This window comes from Pseudopodoces humilis, chromosome 4, assembly GCF_049639895.1.
Source record: "Pseudopodoces humilis isolate 2021_Gansu_Grassland_sample_001 chromosome 4, ASM4963989v1, whole genome shotgun sequence".
In the NCBI taxonomy this organism is placed as follows: Eukaryota; Metazoa; Chordata; class Aves; order Passeriformes; family Paridae; genus Pseudopodoces; species Pseudopodoces humilis.
The window spans coordinates 43,375,295-43,394,153 of NC_142203.1; the positions used below are offsets into that span (position 1 = coordinate 43,375,295).

General features: G+C 36.6%; 1 protein-coding gene across 1 annotated transcript in view; it reads right to left on the reverse strand.

The window, feature by feature from the left end:
• Nucleotides 1-796: 796 nt before the first annotated feature.
• FOCAD (focadhesin) overlaps nucleotides 797-18,859 on the reverse strand; it is a 91,912-nt gene continuing 73,849 nt past the window's right edge. The window contains exons 29-44 of the mRNA XM_005522655.3: nucleotides 17,778-17,925; nucleotides 15,816-15,935; nucleotides 14,961-15,083; nucleotides 14,034-14,111; nucleotides 13,553-13,624; nucleotides 13,283-13,385; nucleotides 12,071-12,151; nucleotides 10,912-11,040; nucleotides 9,855-9,970; nucleotides 8,378-8,638; nucleotides 7,660-7,749; nucleotides 6,019-6,196; nucleotides 4,517-4,614; nucleotides 3,333-3,584; nucleotides 2,145-2,220; nucleotides 797-1,220 (exon numbers count right to left, since the gene is read on the reverse strand). Coding sequence (XP_005522712.2) covers nucleotides 1,147-1,220; nucleotides 2,145-2,220; nucleotides 3,333-3,584; nucleotides 4,517-4,614; nucleotides 6,019-6,196; nucleotides 7,660-7,749; nucleotides 8,378-8,638; nucleotides 9,855-9,970; nucleotides 10,912-11,040; nucleotides 12,071-12,151; nucleotides 13,283-13,385; nucleotides 13,553-13,624; nucleotides 14,034-14,111; nucleotides 14,961-15,083; nucleotides 15,816-15,935; nucleotides 17,778-17,925 — 1,999 coding nt within the window. The 3' untranslated portion in view covers nucleotides 797-1,146. The remainder of the gene's footprint in view (nucleotides 1,221-2,144; nucleotides 2,221-3,332; nucleotides 3,585-4,516; nucleotides 4,615-6,018; nucleotides 6,197-7,659; nucleotides 7,750-8,377; nucleotides 8,639-9,854; nucleotides 9,971-10,911; nucleotides 11,041-12,070; nucleotides 12,152-13,282; nucleotides 13,386-13,552; nucleotides 13,625-14,033; nucleotides 14,112-14,960; nucleotides 15,084-15,815; nucleotides 15,936-17,777; nucleotides 17,926-18,859) is intronic.

Genomic DNA, 18,859 nt, shown 5'->3' on the forward strand with positions numbered 1-18,859 from the left:
GTGATGAGGTCTGTCCTCAGTCTCCCTCTTCTCCAGGGCAAACAGACCAAGTGACCAAGAAGTCCTCTTTTACAGAGAAAATGTTATTAGTCCTGAAAAGAAGATAATTCCTCCAATGGGGAGGGTGTCTTCTAGACGTATGGAAAAATCATTTCCTTCAACCTGATCAAAAATCAACAATGCTCTTACCAGTACTGTTTTGAAAGACACTAGAGAACAGTGCCCAATTATTTTCAGTTATTTTTTGTCTACTTCAGAAAAGAGGATTGCTAAATATAACAACTCTTTTAATATATGTCTTGGCAAGATTGCAAAGTGAAAAATTCTTTGTTCTTTCGGAAAGAAAAAAGTAATAAGGAAAATAGCAGGGGCTAATCTATTTAAGATGATAAATGTGGAAAAGAGTTGCTGTATTGTCCCTTTTCACTAGAGGCAGAGAAAAACTCTTGTTATGTGCAAAGAAGTGTAAAAGAGACAAGAATGGTCTCTTTTACAAGTGGAAAGAAAATTGCAGCTGTCCTGGAGCTGCAGATACAACAGCCATCAGGATTATCGACTCATTTCAATGATCTTTATAAAGCCATGGCAAAACTGACATGCATACCACCCCTTTTCAGAAATCCTGCTCACACAATCTAGTCATAATGTGTTGTCACTACTGCACAAGAACATTATGATTAGTATATGTTATTAGTAGCATCATTACTAAAAGAAGGATTGTCATTCAAAAAATAATGCTCATTCCAAGTCTGTTACACTAAAACATATTTTAGTAAATACGCTATATCCAAACAAGTTTTACTAGTTTGTTTTATTTTCAGCCATTCCTTCAAAGCTTCCACAAATAAAAGGAATATTCCACTCCAGCTTTTGAGGTTCCCAGATGTCACTGAAACAACTCAATTAAAACTGAATGTATATTTCTCATTTAGATTCAGTACTTTTGCAAAATGTAATAACACATCAGTTAAAGACAAAATATTTTTTTTCATAGATATTTTTGTGATGAAGCAGAAGGGCAAAAACCCAAACCCAATTAAAAATCTTGTGATAGGAAACATCTTTGAAATACAGCTTATTGATGCCTGAGTAGCATTATTATGTTTTCAAGTATGGACAGTTTTCTTCATCAGGTAAGATGTGCAGCTACCACCCATAAGCTTTAGTCCATACTGCTTTCTTCTTGAACTCTGCAAGAGACCTCAAGGCCAGAAGTGCAACTGTGAAGACAGGGACAAATTACATTTTAAATTACAAATTACAGATTTTAAAAGGAAAAAAAAAAAAGGAAGCTCAAGGGGAACAGTGACTTATCTCTATCAGGACATACTGAGAATATATGGTGAGTATCAAAACCCTCTGATACACAGAGGAGGTTCTCCAACAGCCCTCAGCATTGCTTCTGGTGGAGATTAGCAGACATTACAGGGGAATTTACCAGAGTCACTAAAGAGTGCAGACATCAAAACAAGGGTAATTATCCTAATCATGCAAATAACTTATAACTGGATGTCAAGAAGCCTTGTTTAGGTCCGACAAATCAGATGGTCCAAAGGAACACTGTGTTTGTGGAAACAAGTACAAATGCACTTACTTCACTTGGGAATATTTGTGGTGTCCTCTTAAAATGAATTGCACAGATCCTACTTATGTAAGTAAGCAATGGGATGTATGCTAGGCTACAACTCGTACCATAATTCATAATGCTGTCTTGATTTCACGTATCTTTTCAGCAACCCTCATTTCTCTTTCCTTTTTTCTCAGAACCTTTTTACTCTGCTGTCCTAGTTCACCTCCTATCCCTTCCACACAGTGCAGTCTTTACTTGCACCTAAGGTATGTGATTTGTATTCTAGTACTGGAGGATTTCCCAATAGTATGCTGCATCTTATTTTTAATGGTAACGGACAGATCTATCAATGAAATAAGCTTGTGCATTAGATGAACCTCTAGGTCTTTTGGACCCTAAGAGCTACATCATAAGCATCAGCAGATGAGACAGAAAATTTAAGGTCTTGCAGACAAGAATGTCAACTTACCTGTGACAATTACCTCAAAGACAAAACCTCACTCCTTATAACAACTGCATTTTGATCTGTACTGACAGTTATGGAAAAATAAGGACCCAATTAAAAATATGTTACCTTTCAGCAGGTCCATGGAAGATTTTGATAATGCTTCCTTAGGACATTCCATCATATTGATCAGCCAGTCAATAAACTGAAGATTGAAATATGAAAAAAAAAAATCTGAATTAAAAGAGCCCCTGTATCAGAACATGATGATTTATTCTCAGTTTGACAAACAACATTTGATTTCTGCTAAATTCAGTTATCTAATCAGAAGTAGTGGTCAACGAAGCTTCTGCCCAAAGTAAACAAAACACCCCAGAGTACATGTCCCTGTCAACGCTATTCTTCCCACAGCTGGATCTGAAACCCCCTTTGTTCCTTCTCCTTACCTCAGCAATAATTCTTTGTAGAAGGCACACTAAATAGCTTCCCTACATCTTGCCTGTTCATACCTTTAACCTATTAATATAATTCTTTCTTATCAGTCTCTTGTCCAAATCTTTTACTGCAAATCCTTCAGAACTCTTATTGCCTTTGTTCCTCTTTTGACCTCTCTCATTTCTTGTTATTTTTTTCTGGCAGTGCAGGGTGCCTGGATGACAATATGGTATTTAGACTCATAAGGATGATTTTCAGGGCAAGGTCTCACATTCTTCCTTAAAACCTAATTAGGCACTTGCATACTAACAGCTCACCCCTGCATTCCTCCCACATTCTGAATTCTGACTTCAGTGGTAACTCTGAGCACAGAAGCATGCTAAGAGAAACCAGCTCTCAACAGATTCCATATTGCACAAAATGGGTAACTATTCATCTAGAGATTAACAGCAGTACTTCCACATATAGGAATTACATGCATTGCACAAGTTTTCCACATTTATTTTCAACTCACACTTGAAAAGAAATGACACACACTGCAGAAGATCTTTGATTCCTCTGAATTTACAGTGTGGTGTGTCCAACTGCAGAGTATCCTTCTTTCAATGTTTAAAATACTGACTTACTACCAGCAGCTCCCAACTCTCTTCTCCCAGCTGTATTTTCTTAGGAGTTTGACTCCCAGCTTTGGAATTTGTTTTTTTTTTTTTGCAACTCTCAAATTCTATGAAACTACATTTATATCTGATTAAAAATAACGTGAGATCACTAATGAGATGCAACAAAATATAGAGGAAATTACTGCTTAGCTAAGATCCAAGCTGACTACTAAAAATGGGGTGCTTTTTCATGTAAAGTGCTTACCACTAAGTGCAATTTTACCTTCTGTGTTTGTTCTTTCCATGGTTCTTTAGCCAGCAAAAGGGAAAGGCTATTTGGAAGGAGAGTGAGAGTTTCTTGCACAGCAAACTTGTCAGTGGAGTGCATGCCAATGTGTTCCTCAGATAATTCTGGTGATACCATGTGTGGTTTACACAGTGACCAGTCAGCACTGAGGCCAAGCAGTAATGGTGCACCATGGTCAGCCCAGGCCAACACAGAAGCTGCAAAGAGCCACATGAGGAAATCTATGCACTAAACAGGAAAAAGGCAAAAACGCACTCTATTAAACGAATAATACAGAAGGAAAAAACAAAATAAAAGAAAGTAAGAAACCAATTCAAAAACCCCCCAAAAAAAAAAACTCCCACAAATAAACTCATCCAAAAAAGAAACCAACCAACAGACCAAGACGAAAATCCAGATGGTAACTTGGTCTTAAAAATTCAGCTAAAATTCAAAATGCAAGAATTATAAAGTTCTTAGTATCCTTCTATGCTTTTAGAGCATAAGCCCCTTTCCAAATTCAAACTAAAATGTCTACAGAAAGAAAAGTAAAATCAGACTCTTCTAAAATAATCCCTTAGATTAAAGCTAATCCACAATTAATATAAAAAAGGGAAATAACTTTTTCACAGCAACATGACTGTTGAGGGAACACAAGATGGTCACCCATGTGGTGCTATAAATGGTTGAGAAATATTGCAGCAATGTAATTAATGCCTTTCTATCTAAGCAGCAGCTTATTTTATGCCCTGAAACAGAAGATCTAAACAGCTGAAAAACATTTCTCTAAAACTGTCCACGCCCTTCTCAAGAACCAGAAGCTACACAATTCTGACATGCCTAGACAGTTCTACTTAGTGAATTCAAAATTTTCCTTCAATTGTTCTAAATACAGTAAATTTGAAGTAATTATTTCCTTTAGTTGCTTTAAGGTTTAATATTTTATTTATTTATTTAATAATTACCTTAAGGTAATATAACTTAAATGTAAAGTTTATTTTAAAGTAAGAGTTTTAAATACACATTCATTCACAGAAATTGTGAAGATTTGCTCTGTGGTTGTAAGATCACAATCTTCTGAAATACAAAAGCATGGGGAATAATATTTATTACTGAGGAAAAATGTAAAATATATCAGAACCTCCTCCTTTTCTTGCGGCAAATCATTTTCACAGGATTACCTCTTTGAGATCAACATTTTGTAAGGGTGTTGACCTGTATGCTGCATTTCTGATGTAGCCCATCAAGTCTAACAGCCAGTCCATTCTTTTCAGAACTCCTAGAAAAAGAGTAAGAACACCAACTCATGTCAAACACTGGAATGCACTGATTTTCATTAAAAGCAAGCACAGAAAATCACTACAGCAAGAAAGTACTAACTGTAGAACACGGATCACCAACACCACTATCACATTTGATTAATTCTGCCACCGACTGAAAACACACAGGCCCTTAAACAGCATAGAAACTTTGCTTATAATGCAGACAACACACTGAACACACAGAAAAAAACCCACCAAACCTGACTGGGAATTATTTGCCACATAATGGCAGCCTGCAGGATCCACTAACCAAGTCTGCACATATGACTACTACAGAATCCTAAAGCCTCCCTCAAATGTGCAAAATACTGTGAAAATAGTCCTACAGTGTTGAGAGGGTCAGTAAAATAGAGTCAAGGCATGCATATAAAATCAGCCCTCAATTCATCTCAAGGTTCATTTTCATTCATTCATTCAGGTTCGGCTATCCATAATCTTTTCTACCTCCTAGAAAGTAATAACCATGCTCACCACCAAGATCACATATCATCATACATTATTACTACGTCCATGTAATCTTTACAAGTGCCCCCTTTCATGCTGTCTCCTCTTTTACGTAAAAAATCCTCACTTCACTCCGTTAAAGCTCACTACTCTTTGAAGTTCTTCAAACACAGCTGGCAGCTAAGGCATCTGGCAATATAATGCTTTGAAGTTGTTCAGTGAACACAGGCAGACAAAGACTCCTCTGCCATGAAATTGAGACCTCATTCTTGTATCTTTCTGTCCTTTTTTCTTCCTTCTTCATCTTCCTGTGTGATTCTCCTACTTCTCTTGCATCAGCCCCTATGCTTTGTCAGAACCATAACTGAGCCAAACCAAATCATTAACCTATCAGATGACTATCTGTTACAGTTATGAAGAGGAATAAAAGGAAATTTAGTTCCTGTGTTAAATCAGTGGAAGGAGTTTAGGAAAGAAAGTTATCTCCCTAGTTCAACCTAGTTCATGGGAACATCCCCCTGCCTTCTGTGTCATGTACCAATAAGTCAGATTTTAGGTCAGAAGGTTAGCAGAGTTGCACTATTAAGCGGTCTCTGATGTACAATGCACATCGGTAACACTACACTAAAAAGACTGGGAGACACAGATCTAGTTAAAACTTGGTCTGTAAACCACATTGATGAGACAAATGACTTGTAGCTGGACCACAGAAAAAGAAGTAACTGGAGTAAAACATAAAAGTAAAGTTTGATACAAGTATTTGAATAATACAAGAATTCTGAAAACAATAGTTTCTAATATGGAAAAATTTAAAAACACTTTAGTTAAAGCATTTTAAAATTATTTTAAAGGAATCAGTGTATATTCATAAATATCTGTTGATTGGATTGCTGATTTTACTTTAAGCCTGATCTTACCTGTATTTTCATGTCTCACAATGCGAGCATGATAGAAACTATGCAAGAACATCCATAAAATATTTTCTTTCTGCTGATATCCTGCCACAGTTTCAATCACAGCACTCAAGTTTGTCAGAGACAATCTGCCTTGAGAAATTAAATACACTTTCATGAACGTGGCCTTCTCTATATTGTTCTGCAAATACAATTAAAAACAGGTTAAATTGAAAGGTATGCTTCTTGTGGGAACAGTAAATTTTGCATTCCTCTTTATAAAAAAAGAAACTCTTAGAATAACTAGTAGACTCAGTTTTCCTCAAGACAAATTATTAAACAGAAGACTGTATATATCACTTGAACTTTACACTGTTTGAAATAGTCCAGCAAAGTGTAACTCAGTAGAGCTTCTTTTCATCCTGCTTTAGATTTTACATGCCCCTTTGAAATGGAATGAACCAGCTTAACAGTTCTGGACACTCAAGTCTTCCTGCAAGAGAGATGCACTGCAGTGAAAAAAAGATTTTTCTTAAATGATGTTTTCCAGTGTGAAATAAGAACTGAAAAACATAAGGAAATGACAGTTCAGCTTCCACAACCTATTTGAATGCTTGATGGTCTAGTGAATCTGATAGCAAGCAGAACAGGGGGCTTTACATCACAGACGTTTGTTTTTAAAAGCTTGATCTGAAAACATCAAGTTCTTCCACACAGGTCATTTCCTTAGCATTTCAGCTGGTAAGAATTCCATTGCTAATTGATTCCACTGGTGAGCTACAAGATAAAAGCTTTTTTTATTCCATTATCATCCTCAGTCATCTTGTCCACCAGTGTGAATGTAAATATAGAACATAAAGTCAAGAACTAAAGGTTTTTCAGTCAATTATTTCACATTTTTAACCAAAGCACAGATCCACCAGTTCACGGACAGCTAGTCACCAGGATGCATTTACAGCCCAATTTCAAGCATGAGGGTATATTAACCAAAGAGGACTGCAGTCTTCTGTTTGCATTACTGGTCTGAAATTTAGAAGATATAACACCACTCTGGTTCACACCATTCCTGCTCTGCTAACGGAAGTAATTCTCAGAATCACAGAATCAGGTAGGTTGGAAAAGACCTATGAGATTATCAAGTCTACCATATGATTGAACAATACCATGTCAACTAGACCTCAGCACTGAGTGTCACATGCTTAAATGTCTTAAGTCTTTCCTTAAACCCCTCTGGGGACAGTGTCTCCACCATCTCCCTAGTATGACATTCCCATTCGAAGGTCTAATCAACCTTTCTGTGAAGAAATTCTTCCTAATGTCCAGCCTAAATCTCTCCTGGTGCAGCTCAAGACTGTGTGTTCTTGTCCTGTCTGGGACTGGTTGCCTGAGAGAAGAGGCCAATCCCCACCTGACCAGGTTAGTTAAGACTCTCCGGTTCAAACCTCCCAGGTGAAAACACGAGTATTTCAGTTGCTTTGATAAAGTCTGGAATACGGATTCTTATCACTTCTGCTTCTATGTACTGCCAGCAGAACACTTTTACCTACATGTCAGATAAAACAATTAAATGGTCCTAATGAGCTAAAATAGTCCGGTGACAAAAATGACAAGGTTCCTTGTTTCACATGATCTGATGATAAAAGAGCAGAATTAAGACGTAGTTACCTTGGAGATCTGGACAATGCGATTGATCTCTGAATCGGCCATTTCTGAAATACATCTTGCTACGTCAACATACATCTCCAGTTCACTTCTCTGCAAACAGAAAAGTAAAAGCATGTCTAAATAGCCTATTTGCTGCTTTCTTCACCATCAAAATTGGTGAGTTTAGGAACTTGTTAATGATAATGATGAATAATAAATCTATCATCTAGTCTCACTTTACGTAATCTACTTCAGAAATTCTGTATTTTCTGGGGAATTCAACATATATCAATCTGCAAGTATAATGGTACTTGAATACTTTGAAAGAGTTTATTTTATTTTTAATGGCAAAGTGCCATTCTTTGGAAGTAATTTCTGCAGCTAAATAGTTTCTTTAAATCACTGTGAGAAGTTGAATCCTCTGTGAGAAAAAGAAAACCTTCTCACTGTTCACTTCTTCTCTTTGAATAACATTTAGTTCAGTACTAATACTGTATTTTCCCATTACCAAATAATCTGTAAGGAAGGAGTGCACATTAGATCGTCACAACATTATTTTATTTTAAAATAACAAAAAACAACTTAAATTGAAATTATGTGGCTATTTTAACTATTATCATTAAAAACTGTACATCTAATTCATGTTTCAAATCTGATGCATCAGTGGAAAAAGATGGGACTTACCATCATTAAAAAATACCTAGCTACAGTGTTCATACACTGCATACATACTTCTTACCTGAACCTCATTTGGAAGAAGCTCATATATTTTCTCCACAGCCTGACACAAAAAGCTCCAGCAAAACTGGGCAGGGTTGGGAAGTTTCATTGCCTGGATGAGCCCCTGTAGAACACACTGGCAAATTTCTGGCCTTTTTGTGCGGTTCTTCACTTCAAATTGCTGTATGAGAAGCACTTCTGTAAAAGACTGCAGTTTGTCTTCTGCGACATGTTGCATCCACAGGGACAGGGACATGAAAAGGTATTTCTGAGTTTTCATCTGAAAAGGAAAAAGTTTTGCTCACTGACCTTGAACTATTGTTGGATAAAATTATAGAAAGAGTGGCTCAAACACTATTTATAAAAGCACTTAAAAGTCATAAATATTTCTCAGTTATTTTCTTCTTCCCTTTTTTGATGAATTTTTTGAATTAAAAAGAGTTCAAAAATGTCAGTATTCTGTTTTCATTAAAACCTGAAGAACTTACTTTTGATGAACCTTAGGCATCGCATCTCCTTATGGACAGAGCAATTTTATTACCTGGTGCCCACTGCATTCCTACGTAAAACATGCAACTGTCCAGACAGAAGTATGATAGCCATAGAACCATTAACGTTGCTAGCTAGTGAAGAAGAATGTAACCTGTACGAAATGCAGAGCTTATGTACGCTGTGGCTCACCTAATTTTGCGACCTCCCCTTCCCACTGCAGCTGGAAAGTGGTAGTCAGAAATAAAATCTTTTTTTTGGTACCTCACCAATTGCATACCCTAAACTGCCAGCAAGTGTTTGCATATCTAAGACTAATGAATTAAAACAAAAAACACTCCCTGAAGAGATCACAGACACAAACAATTAATTTTCTGGCAACTGTAATGAATCTGCTCCTGAACTTGTATAAAATGACAGAAATGTGCAGTGAAGTGCTCTGTGGGATTCAGGGAGTTTTACATACTGTACCATGGAATCCACATTTAATTCCAGAAGAACAGAACAGCAATGAAGGATAAGACTAAATTTGATTATCCTGTAGGTTGCTCTCTTGGGTATCTACAAAATTAAGGCAAGGTTTTCAAGACGTATCTTTTTTTATTAGTTAGCTAGATCAAGAGACTTTGTTAGAAAAAACAGGTAAACTTTTGGACAGATTAGGGTAGGCTTCTTTTTTTAGGACTATCAGCTTGTATAATAAAATATACTTTTTCTCCCTACATGCCATGCTTTATGTCTCCAGGTTATCAGCACTATAGCATGAAATGAGAGAGAGAAAAAAGGCCCTAAGCAGTCAAGTAAAATCACTGTAGCAGGTCTTAAGTCTGCCTTGAATTTTAAGGCCCCAGAATAACCTTTCTCCCACTATAAATACTCACTAAATGGTATTTCTGAAGACTTCTGAACCCAGTAATACTTTTCTGATGAAACAGACTAAACATTATCACTTAGGAATTTTATATGAAAGAGGTGCCGAGCTCCCACAAGTTTTCTGACATACGTACACTGAGACTGTAGATAAGGGGAGGTGCCACCCACATCCCTAAAAGCATTGCTGCATTTTGAGATGACTGGGCCTGTGTCACAGCCAGTTCAAGGCAGAGATGTTTCACCTCATCACCTAAAACAGAAGAAAACAAGTTAAGTTACAACGAAATTATTTTCCCTTTACATTTGTTCTCAGCTCATAAAATAAAGGAGGGTTATTGTTCTACTAGAGCACCACATTACAACTTATTTTTCTAAAAATCCTAATTAAAGTTTTTAACACATACATTTTAGAAGACTCTTCTTTCTATTCGTGCACTTTCAACAAGCAGTATCAGCATTTATTCAAGTTATTTCAATTTGCTCAGGAACAAAAATGAGGGAATGATAAGAAAAGTAATTTTTTTTTTTAAAGAAGTCCTTGCTAAATAAAACTAAGATTTTATCCACAAAAGGAAAAATGAGTCAATATTCCTGGACTATGATGCTGTCTGAAATCTAAAAACAGCTACAAAACACGTGTACTGTTTTCTGTGCAAATTCCCTCATTTACAAAAATAAGACTCCTAAGTGAAAAGCAGAAATAAAAAAAACAACTCCACAAATTTAACAAGTTTCATAAGAATTGCACACTTCAGTATAGGAAACTTTTTCCATTATTTTGAAAATTATCACCCAGTGTAATTTAGTAGGAAGTGTATTTCAAAATAGTGATAGCTAGATGAACTACCAAACATTTAGCAGGTACTGAAAACAGGATACAATTAGTTGAGTTTTATGATGGGCTCTTACGTAAATAGTCCAATTTAAATATTAAGGCCACTTTCACCAAGGTTTTAGAAAACTTCTTAGCTCTCATCTTCTTTAGTTTTTCTTCAGTTAAAATAGTGCCCACATGGTGATGACAAATATATATATATGCAAACACTAGAAAGTCGGCCTTGAAAGCATAATAAAACTAACCACTGCACTAATTTCAAGTCCTGAAGAGGGCTCCAAAGTTTGTGAAAGCTGTATTAGTAAAGCACTCTTGTGACAAATATGAAAGTCCTAATAGAAAAGTACTACTCTTACCAAAGTCCAGCCTCATCAAAGGAGAAAGAATTGATGCCCAGTTTACAGGTGGATACTGATAGCTTTCTCCAACTAATGCAATGGGTGCCAGTGCTACTTTCACCAGCTCAGCTGGGACAGATTCAGGGCCTAGAACAGAAGATTAAGTCAAAGTCTGAATTTTATACACACATATTTGGCTGAACAGCTCACCAAAATATGTGAACATTGCACTGTAGTTCAAGCCGTAGAAAAGAACAGAAAAGTGTTACAAAATCACTGTTACTTCCTTTTGCATCTGAGAACTAGCCATCTCATTTATAATGAACAGTTACATTTTTAATCTCCTGTCAAAATGGCTTGTTGTTACTAATAAATAGAAACTTTCTGGTCTCTTGCTCTTGAGTCAATTTATAAGTTAATTACAGGTATTCTACACCTAGTAAGGTAGTATTTTTCCATTTCTTACTGGGAGAACAGCAAAGTTTTCTGGCATTGCTTTCCTTTCTCATCTTTTAGATGCAGGCCAAAAGAACGGTCACATTAGTGCTAACCTTTGCTACATACCAAGTTATGTCCACATAAGTTAACTCAGTCCTCCTGGAATCAAAACGTGGGCATTTTAACCTCCATTTAAACGAAGCTTGCTTCATAGCATGGCAGCGAGCTCACTTAGTTCCACATAGGAGTAATCCACTCTCTCTATTTTCCTTAAGACTACTCCAACACATCTCTCTTTTACCAGGCTTCCTCATGTAAGACCATACTTTCTTCAGGCTTCTTTCCATCTATCACAGCAGTGATCTGTTTAATACCACTCTGTTACAGAGAATCTTAACCCAGCATCACTGAAATAAGGGGCAGCAGAAAGTCAGTCTGATGATGGAGTATTAACTGAGCACACCCTTAAAATGATTTGTCTTTCATTCTCACAGGGAAGAAACATCTCAAGGAAAGGATTTTAAAAGTCAAAACCTAGGTGGAGAAAACTAAAGTCCTAACTACACAATATTACCTTATCATTTTGAGTGTAATTAAATTTCTATTTTAAATACCTCATATTAGTGAAGTTCAAATTTGTACTTGGAAAAGTTCTCTTAGCAAATAAAAGCAAGTGTTTAAGGTCACCTTTTATAGCTGTAACAAATTTCCCAGACGGACAATGCAGTTTGATCCTTACCTTTCTTTCCACTTTCAATGGCAAAGTCAATGGCTGCCCTGATAAAGCTGTTTACAGGTAAGTAGCTAAAATCTGGAGGAACTGTGAAGATAAAAAGATGTTTATATTCTAAAACATCATCAGCAGAAATTATAACCTTCTGCTCCCATGTAAATTTAAATGCCAAATTGAGCTGTGTTTGAGCTAACTGATTCTGTAGGTGGCTCAGAGTATTTAGACCCCAAGATTGATAAATGTATTGGCCTTTTCACCTCTAAGGCAAGTTAAACATCTCTTGCGGTGAAAGGTGCCAGATCTGAAAAAACAAATTCACAGATCAACTGAAAAGCCAGGGATAAGAACTTCCTTAAAAATATATTGGGCACTGCAAGCTGGAATTTGAAAGGGAGCACTTCAAATTTTAGGAAGTTAAATGCAGCAGAGACATTATCTATCTAACCTTAGGCATACATGCAGGCATACATAAAAGCAGAAACTTTGAGAGACTTTTCTCTGTGATTTCATCTATGCTTTGTGGTTTTGGTTCCCAGTTTAGTTCCCACCAAAGTGAAGAGCTTCAACTTAATTAGTTTAATTAATTAGTTAATTTAATTAGTTTAATTAATTAATTAATTAACGTAAATTAATTAGTTTAGTGCTGGTATTTCATTAACGATTAATTATTCGGCTTTTTTTTAACAATGGATATTGAAACAACACTGTAAGGTAGTGATGCATCAGCTGCCCTGAAAGGGCACAGAGCACTATTTTTTTTTTAATTTCAGCTAACCAGAGAAGATCTCGTTCTAGAAAAATACTTTAAAAGTCAGCTTGGTCTTGCTATAGACTAGTTTTTAAGTATTGATTTTTTTATGCAGCGGGAAGTGCTAAAACAGATAGCAGATGAATCAGTTCTAAATGGCATGGAGTAGATGTGAAACAGATGTGCCGTAGTAACTGTAAAACCTATTTAGAGTTTATCCTATAAAAAACTAAAGAAGCAATACAGAAGTTTGACCACAACAATTTAGAACCTTACTTTCATACTGCAAGTAAAAGCAGATGTGGGGACCAGCACACTGATTTCTGCTTCATGTTCCAACCTTTAGGCATGGTGGACCGTGAGATCTCAAAGCAGTGTCTAACTTGTATTATCTAATGTGTCTCCCACTGTCTTTTTAGTGATGTGCTATTTCTATATGTTATTTAGGAAGCAGTAATAAAGCATCTTACCAGATGCCCTGTTCTGTGTAGAAGACAAACAGGACATGTGAAGACGTCCCAGAAGTCTTACTGCATTTGTCTGAAGACCAATCTGCTCTGAGAGACTAATTATCTGTTGAGACAATAAACCACTAGTTAGATGGATTCCCCTACACTGCCTCATTCAAGCTGGATAAAGGATTATGTAGTTTCTTTCAAACAGACTTGGCCTGCTTGTGCAAGGCGTGAAGGTACGGTAGTGCAATATCCAAAGGAGGAAACAGGAGTCTGCCTTCTTACCTGTGTAAGGGTTCTGATCACTTCATTTAGCTTACTTTGAAACTGTGAGGACTGAATGGTCTCAGATTTCAGCTGCAAGAGGAAAAGAAAAGAAGGTGGATTTTGTAAGAGGTAGAAGAAGAAGCAACAGAGAAAAAATTCTGAAAACAGATTACATTTGCACCCATGCCTTTCTCTAGGGACTGGGAGAGAGAAAAGGAGAAAGCTTACATGGCTGCAAGCTTTTCCTCAGTGGCACTGAACATGGGCCATATGACGACAAAATGGAACAAACCCCATTTCATGCATTGCAATTCAATATTGCTTGGTTCATACCCAACATGAATTACTGCAAAAATGTGATGTCCTGGTTTACAGCCGTTGCTGCAGGAATGGGGAGGATACATCCCATCTTGCCTTCTAGACAAATTTTTCCATGATATTATGGTATATAAGAATATATATACAGAATAAGAATATATACGAATAAGCACGTTCTCACCTGTATCATGCCTCCTTCAGAGCCCACCAGTGCAACTAGCCCACTGACAGCAGCCAGACGCTCCATTGTTGGAAAACCCTGGAAGCATAATTCAGGACCAGTGAGCCAATATGATGACACAACACTACAGTAGGACAAAATGCTTGTTTCTTTCAACTTAAAAACCATGACTACTATCATCAGTACACCTCTAATCCCAACAGCCTTTTCAGATCAGACTTCAGCATGGTAGATAATACTAATCCCTTTCTTGATGAATGAAAGCTTTGTATGGAGCTTCCTTCTCACGCCTCCAAATGTGAAATCACCATGGATTGACAAATCACTTTTTTCCCTAGCACAATCTGTATTCCACAAATATATCAGTGCAATTCAACTAAAAAACAGTTTCTTTATTAATAATTACCTTCAGCTGAATTCTAAATGTGTAAGTTTAGAGTTTGATTTGGAACACCTAACTTTTCCAGATAAACTGAAATTATTATAATGACTAAGGCACTATAATCACTCTTAATTTCTTCTAGTTTTGACAAGCAGCACCTGATTGCACAAGACATTTTCACTTAATAACCTAGAATTTATCCTTGCATACTGTTCCAAATTAGAGAAAATGTCCAAATTAAGACCTCATTGAGATAAGCATTTCTCATAAATTTTCCAAGTAGAAGAGAAACAGGGATTTCTTTGCCTTTAGCAAACAGTCCAAAGTTATACTCTTGCTTCCAAATATCAATCAATAAGCATATTCAGATAGTCATAACTTCTCCTAGCATCACTCCTGCAGAAGAGCAAGGAAAATTTTGTTTCTACTGTTAATTTTAAACTGCACACTATTGCTTTCCCACCTCCTCTACTCTCACCCATGCAAAAAAAATCAAAACAACAAAACAAGTACAAAACTCAGGATATGCACTCAAACTCATTTACCTCTGCAAGCACAGTTTTTATCCAGGCTGGCATTAGTCTGTTACTCAGGTCTTCAGCTTTCCCATGACCACAAGCTGACAATCCATGTACTATTGCACCTAAAGCTAAAGCAAAACTGTAGGTCTGTAAGGTGAAAAGAACTTATTAAAAACCAGATTTTACAAAGGAGTCTGTATTCTTTTATACATTTATTATTGAAACATTACTTGCATATTAGTATTATTTCCCAACTATTAGAGGTAACATCTTTGTCTAGAATACCAGATATACGGTATGCAGAATACCAGATGCTTTCTTATTTCAAGTGACATGGGATTTTCTGGGATTAAATCTTTGGCACATAGAGCCTTTGTTTTAGAGCAGACTTTTTGATATAAAGATAAAACACCCTAGCACAAGTAATTAGCTTTGACTTATTTTTCAGATAAACATTCTGAACAGTTGATTAATATAATAGCAGGCTTTGATTCAAAATGGTTGTATCTCCTTGGTTCCTTCATTTCCAGACAAACATTAACCAGAAAGAACCTGCACTAAAATATTGAGACTATAGAGACAAAAAATAACAGGATACAGTGACTAATGACATCAAACGTAACGATTTATCTTCTAAATGCAATCAAACACATACACTTTGCTTTTCTTTTACTGTCTTTTAATCACTATATGCATTAATGAAATCAAGTGGTAGTCTTCGTAATTGCACGGTATGCAAAATACATTCAGTATTACTTAATGATGAAAAGAAGATCAGTATAATTGTCTTGAATTACAGTTTTGGTGAAGCAGTATCCAGTACTAAACAGATAAAGAGAGTAAGAGAACTGAAGCAAAGCCCAAATACAGAGTTATTACCTGCTGATTATCTTCTGCTAAGGTTCGTAGCTTGCTCATAGCCTTCTCAGCCTCAGCTGCTTCTATGATTCCAACACTGAAAGCAGAGACACTGGAACAGGCCACAGAATAGGCAAGCACCTGAAAAAAATTTTACTTCATTAATTAGAGTCTAATCAAGCTCATTGTAGCAATGGTCACATTGAATAATGTGCCAGCATGATAGAACAGATGTAACATTTTCAGTTTATACTTTCAGATATTTATTCCCTCTCTGAAAGGCTCTTCATAGATGCCAATAATACTAAACAAACACAGCTAAAGCTTGGAAGTACTCCTGATTTTACAGAGGTCAAGCTCCTAACCTTACACACAAATTCAGCTATTGTCTCAACACAAGTTACCTGATCATTATTTATGTAAGTATGCTCAGCATGCTGTGCTCCTGCGAGGACTACAAGCAGGTCCACCAGGCCACACAGCCCACAACACCAGCCTCCTGCCCTTGCAGAAGGATTCACCAGCAACATGGTTTTTCTGTTCTCCTGCCTTAGCCATGGAGAATAAGGAAGTGAAGTCTGAACTACCAACAAAGCAGGTGCGCCAACTGTTTAACCTCTTCTGTACCAAAGACTCCATGACTCTGAGGAGTCTCAGGTGAGAGCAGGTGATAGCACCCACCTACTATGCAGGATTGACATCAATTTGACTTCTAGCAAGTAATGTGCAGATTGTATCTCTTGCTGCAGCAGGCCAAAATTGTCAAGTACTGGTTATATCCAAATCATTTACAGCTCTCAAAGAGCCTCTTGTGCATCTCACAGAGTAGCATTCATCCTAGAATGCTGCCCAAATTTTACTCATTTGTACAAATCCTTACAGAGGTTTTAGTTGCAAAGGGTAACTTTTGCTTCTTGTTCCAAACTGTCTCATGATGTTAAACAGCTGCTGCCCCTCATCTCAGAATTTGCTGTATTGAACTCAGTTTAATTTCAATAATGCACTTGAAGATCTCTCTTATTTCATAGCTGTAAGTAACGTTAATGCATGAACCATAAACTGTAAAAGGCTAATCCCCAACACATATGTATTGCCAAAAAAATAAAACTCCATCAAGGAAGATATTTAATAAAGAGCTTTCAGAACACTACCAACAGGGGAAAAGAACAATACTATCAATCTCTATTAAGTCCCATAGGAAAAACAGAGGATTATGCAACTCAACTACTCAGCTGCTCCAGGCTTATCATGTACAGACAGGGTTGCTTTTCTTGTGCAAAACATGTGCTTTTTTTGATTTTTGTTTTCTGTTGTAAATTGTTTGAGTGTCATCCATTTTCATTCTCAAGTTTTACCTCAGCAGAATTACAAGCTAAGTACATGGACCATGTCAAAACTTACAGGACATATCCTGGAATAAACCTCCCTGAAAATGCAGGGCTCAATTTAAGTGTTCGAAACACAGAGAACAGTAAATAGGGCAATAGCATGCACAAGTACAAAATTCGCATTAGCTAGTGACACCAAATTTCAAAGAAGTATACAAAAGGCGTATTGAAGGAGGAAGTATTAGCATGTTCTCTCTGAGAGTAAGCTGATGTCTGCTTTTAGTAGATCAGATGAGAAGTAAACAGAGAGAGACCCATGTAAGAGACCCATATTCATAGTTAATCATGATCCAACTTTTAACAATTTAATTTGGGGTTAAGGAATTAAAGAAGACCTTTAAAGGATCATGCCTGTTATCTTTTCAGGCACTTTCTTAACTTCTGTAAAGCATTACACATTATTCTATTCTTATATTGCTGTTACTGTCATTTTTTTTTTTCCCAGCAGACATAAACCCATATATTGTGAAACAAAAAGTAGAAATCAAGCTTTTCAGTACGACAGATAAAAAGTTTCAGCAAAAATACTAAAGTTATTAAAAGGAGGCAATAAAATAAAAAGAAGACTTAAAATTTGTGATAAAATAGATCATACCTCCTGGATTCCTCTGCTTTGGTACTCACTGGTGTCCAGGTATTTGAAGAGTTTTCGCAATGAAGCAGAAACATGCACTCGCGATTCTGTTTGGCTACTGTGACTCATAAATGAAAGAACAAGTCCTACTCCTAAAATACATCCAGTGCTTTAAGAGAAAACAGAAAGGATTAAGTATGCTTTGGCTGGTCTGAACTCCCTTTACACCCCAACAAAGTTTGCAGGGAAGATGAGCTCTTGGCCTTGCCTGATAACTAGCCCTGTAGACAATTTATTACCACAGTCAATTTTGCAAATGGTATTTATTTCACACATCCTTTTCGGGAAACACCAGATAAGAGTATAAGAAGAAAATGTGTATTTAAATAATAAATCCTACACATACAGCCTCATGATTCCTTCTGCCTCTGAAGAACCAAAACAAAAAGCACCAAAAATTAGTATGGAAGACGTATAGATCCAAATTTCTATGTGCAATTTATCCTGATAGTATAAACTAGGAAAACCCAGTTAAAAATAATAATTGTAGGTTCACTAGGTGTATTAGCATCTGCTGCTGTCAAACTCCACCAAGAATTGTTTAATTTGCAAAAGTAATGAAATTAGTGATTAAGCTAGAGAGCTGCTAAGATGGCTGTAGAGATTAAGGTATTCACCCACATTTCTTAAACAGGAATGGTCAGGTGTGCATTCTAACATGGATGTCTGAAAATTTGCATATGCTGTAGTGGAGCAGCTTCATCAGGGTAGATATATCCAGCACAATAAATTGTTTGATGCTGAAGATGATTAAAATTGCAACAAGAACATAGTTTCAAAGGAGATAATTTAATAGTGCAGCTGGCACCAGCATCTCCACAGTCTCCGCCTTGTTTTCAGATTTTAGCAGAAATTCCATTCTGGACCAAAGATCTTTTACTAAATTCTGCATGTGTGCTCCTATAACAAGTTCCAAGTCATCAGTTTTGTCAGAAAACTTCCAAACAGTTCTGGCTTCCATTATGAGATACTAAAACATAGCAGACACTTACTGCTCTGAAGGTGATCTCTCACTGCTCCACAATAGCTCTTACCTGTAGATT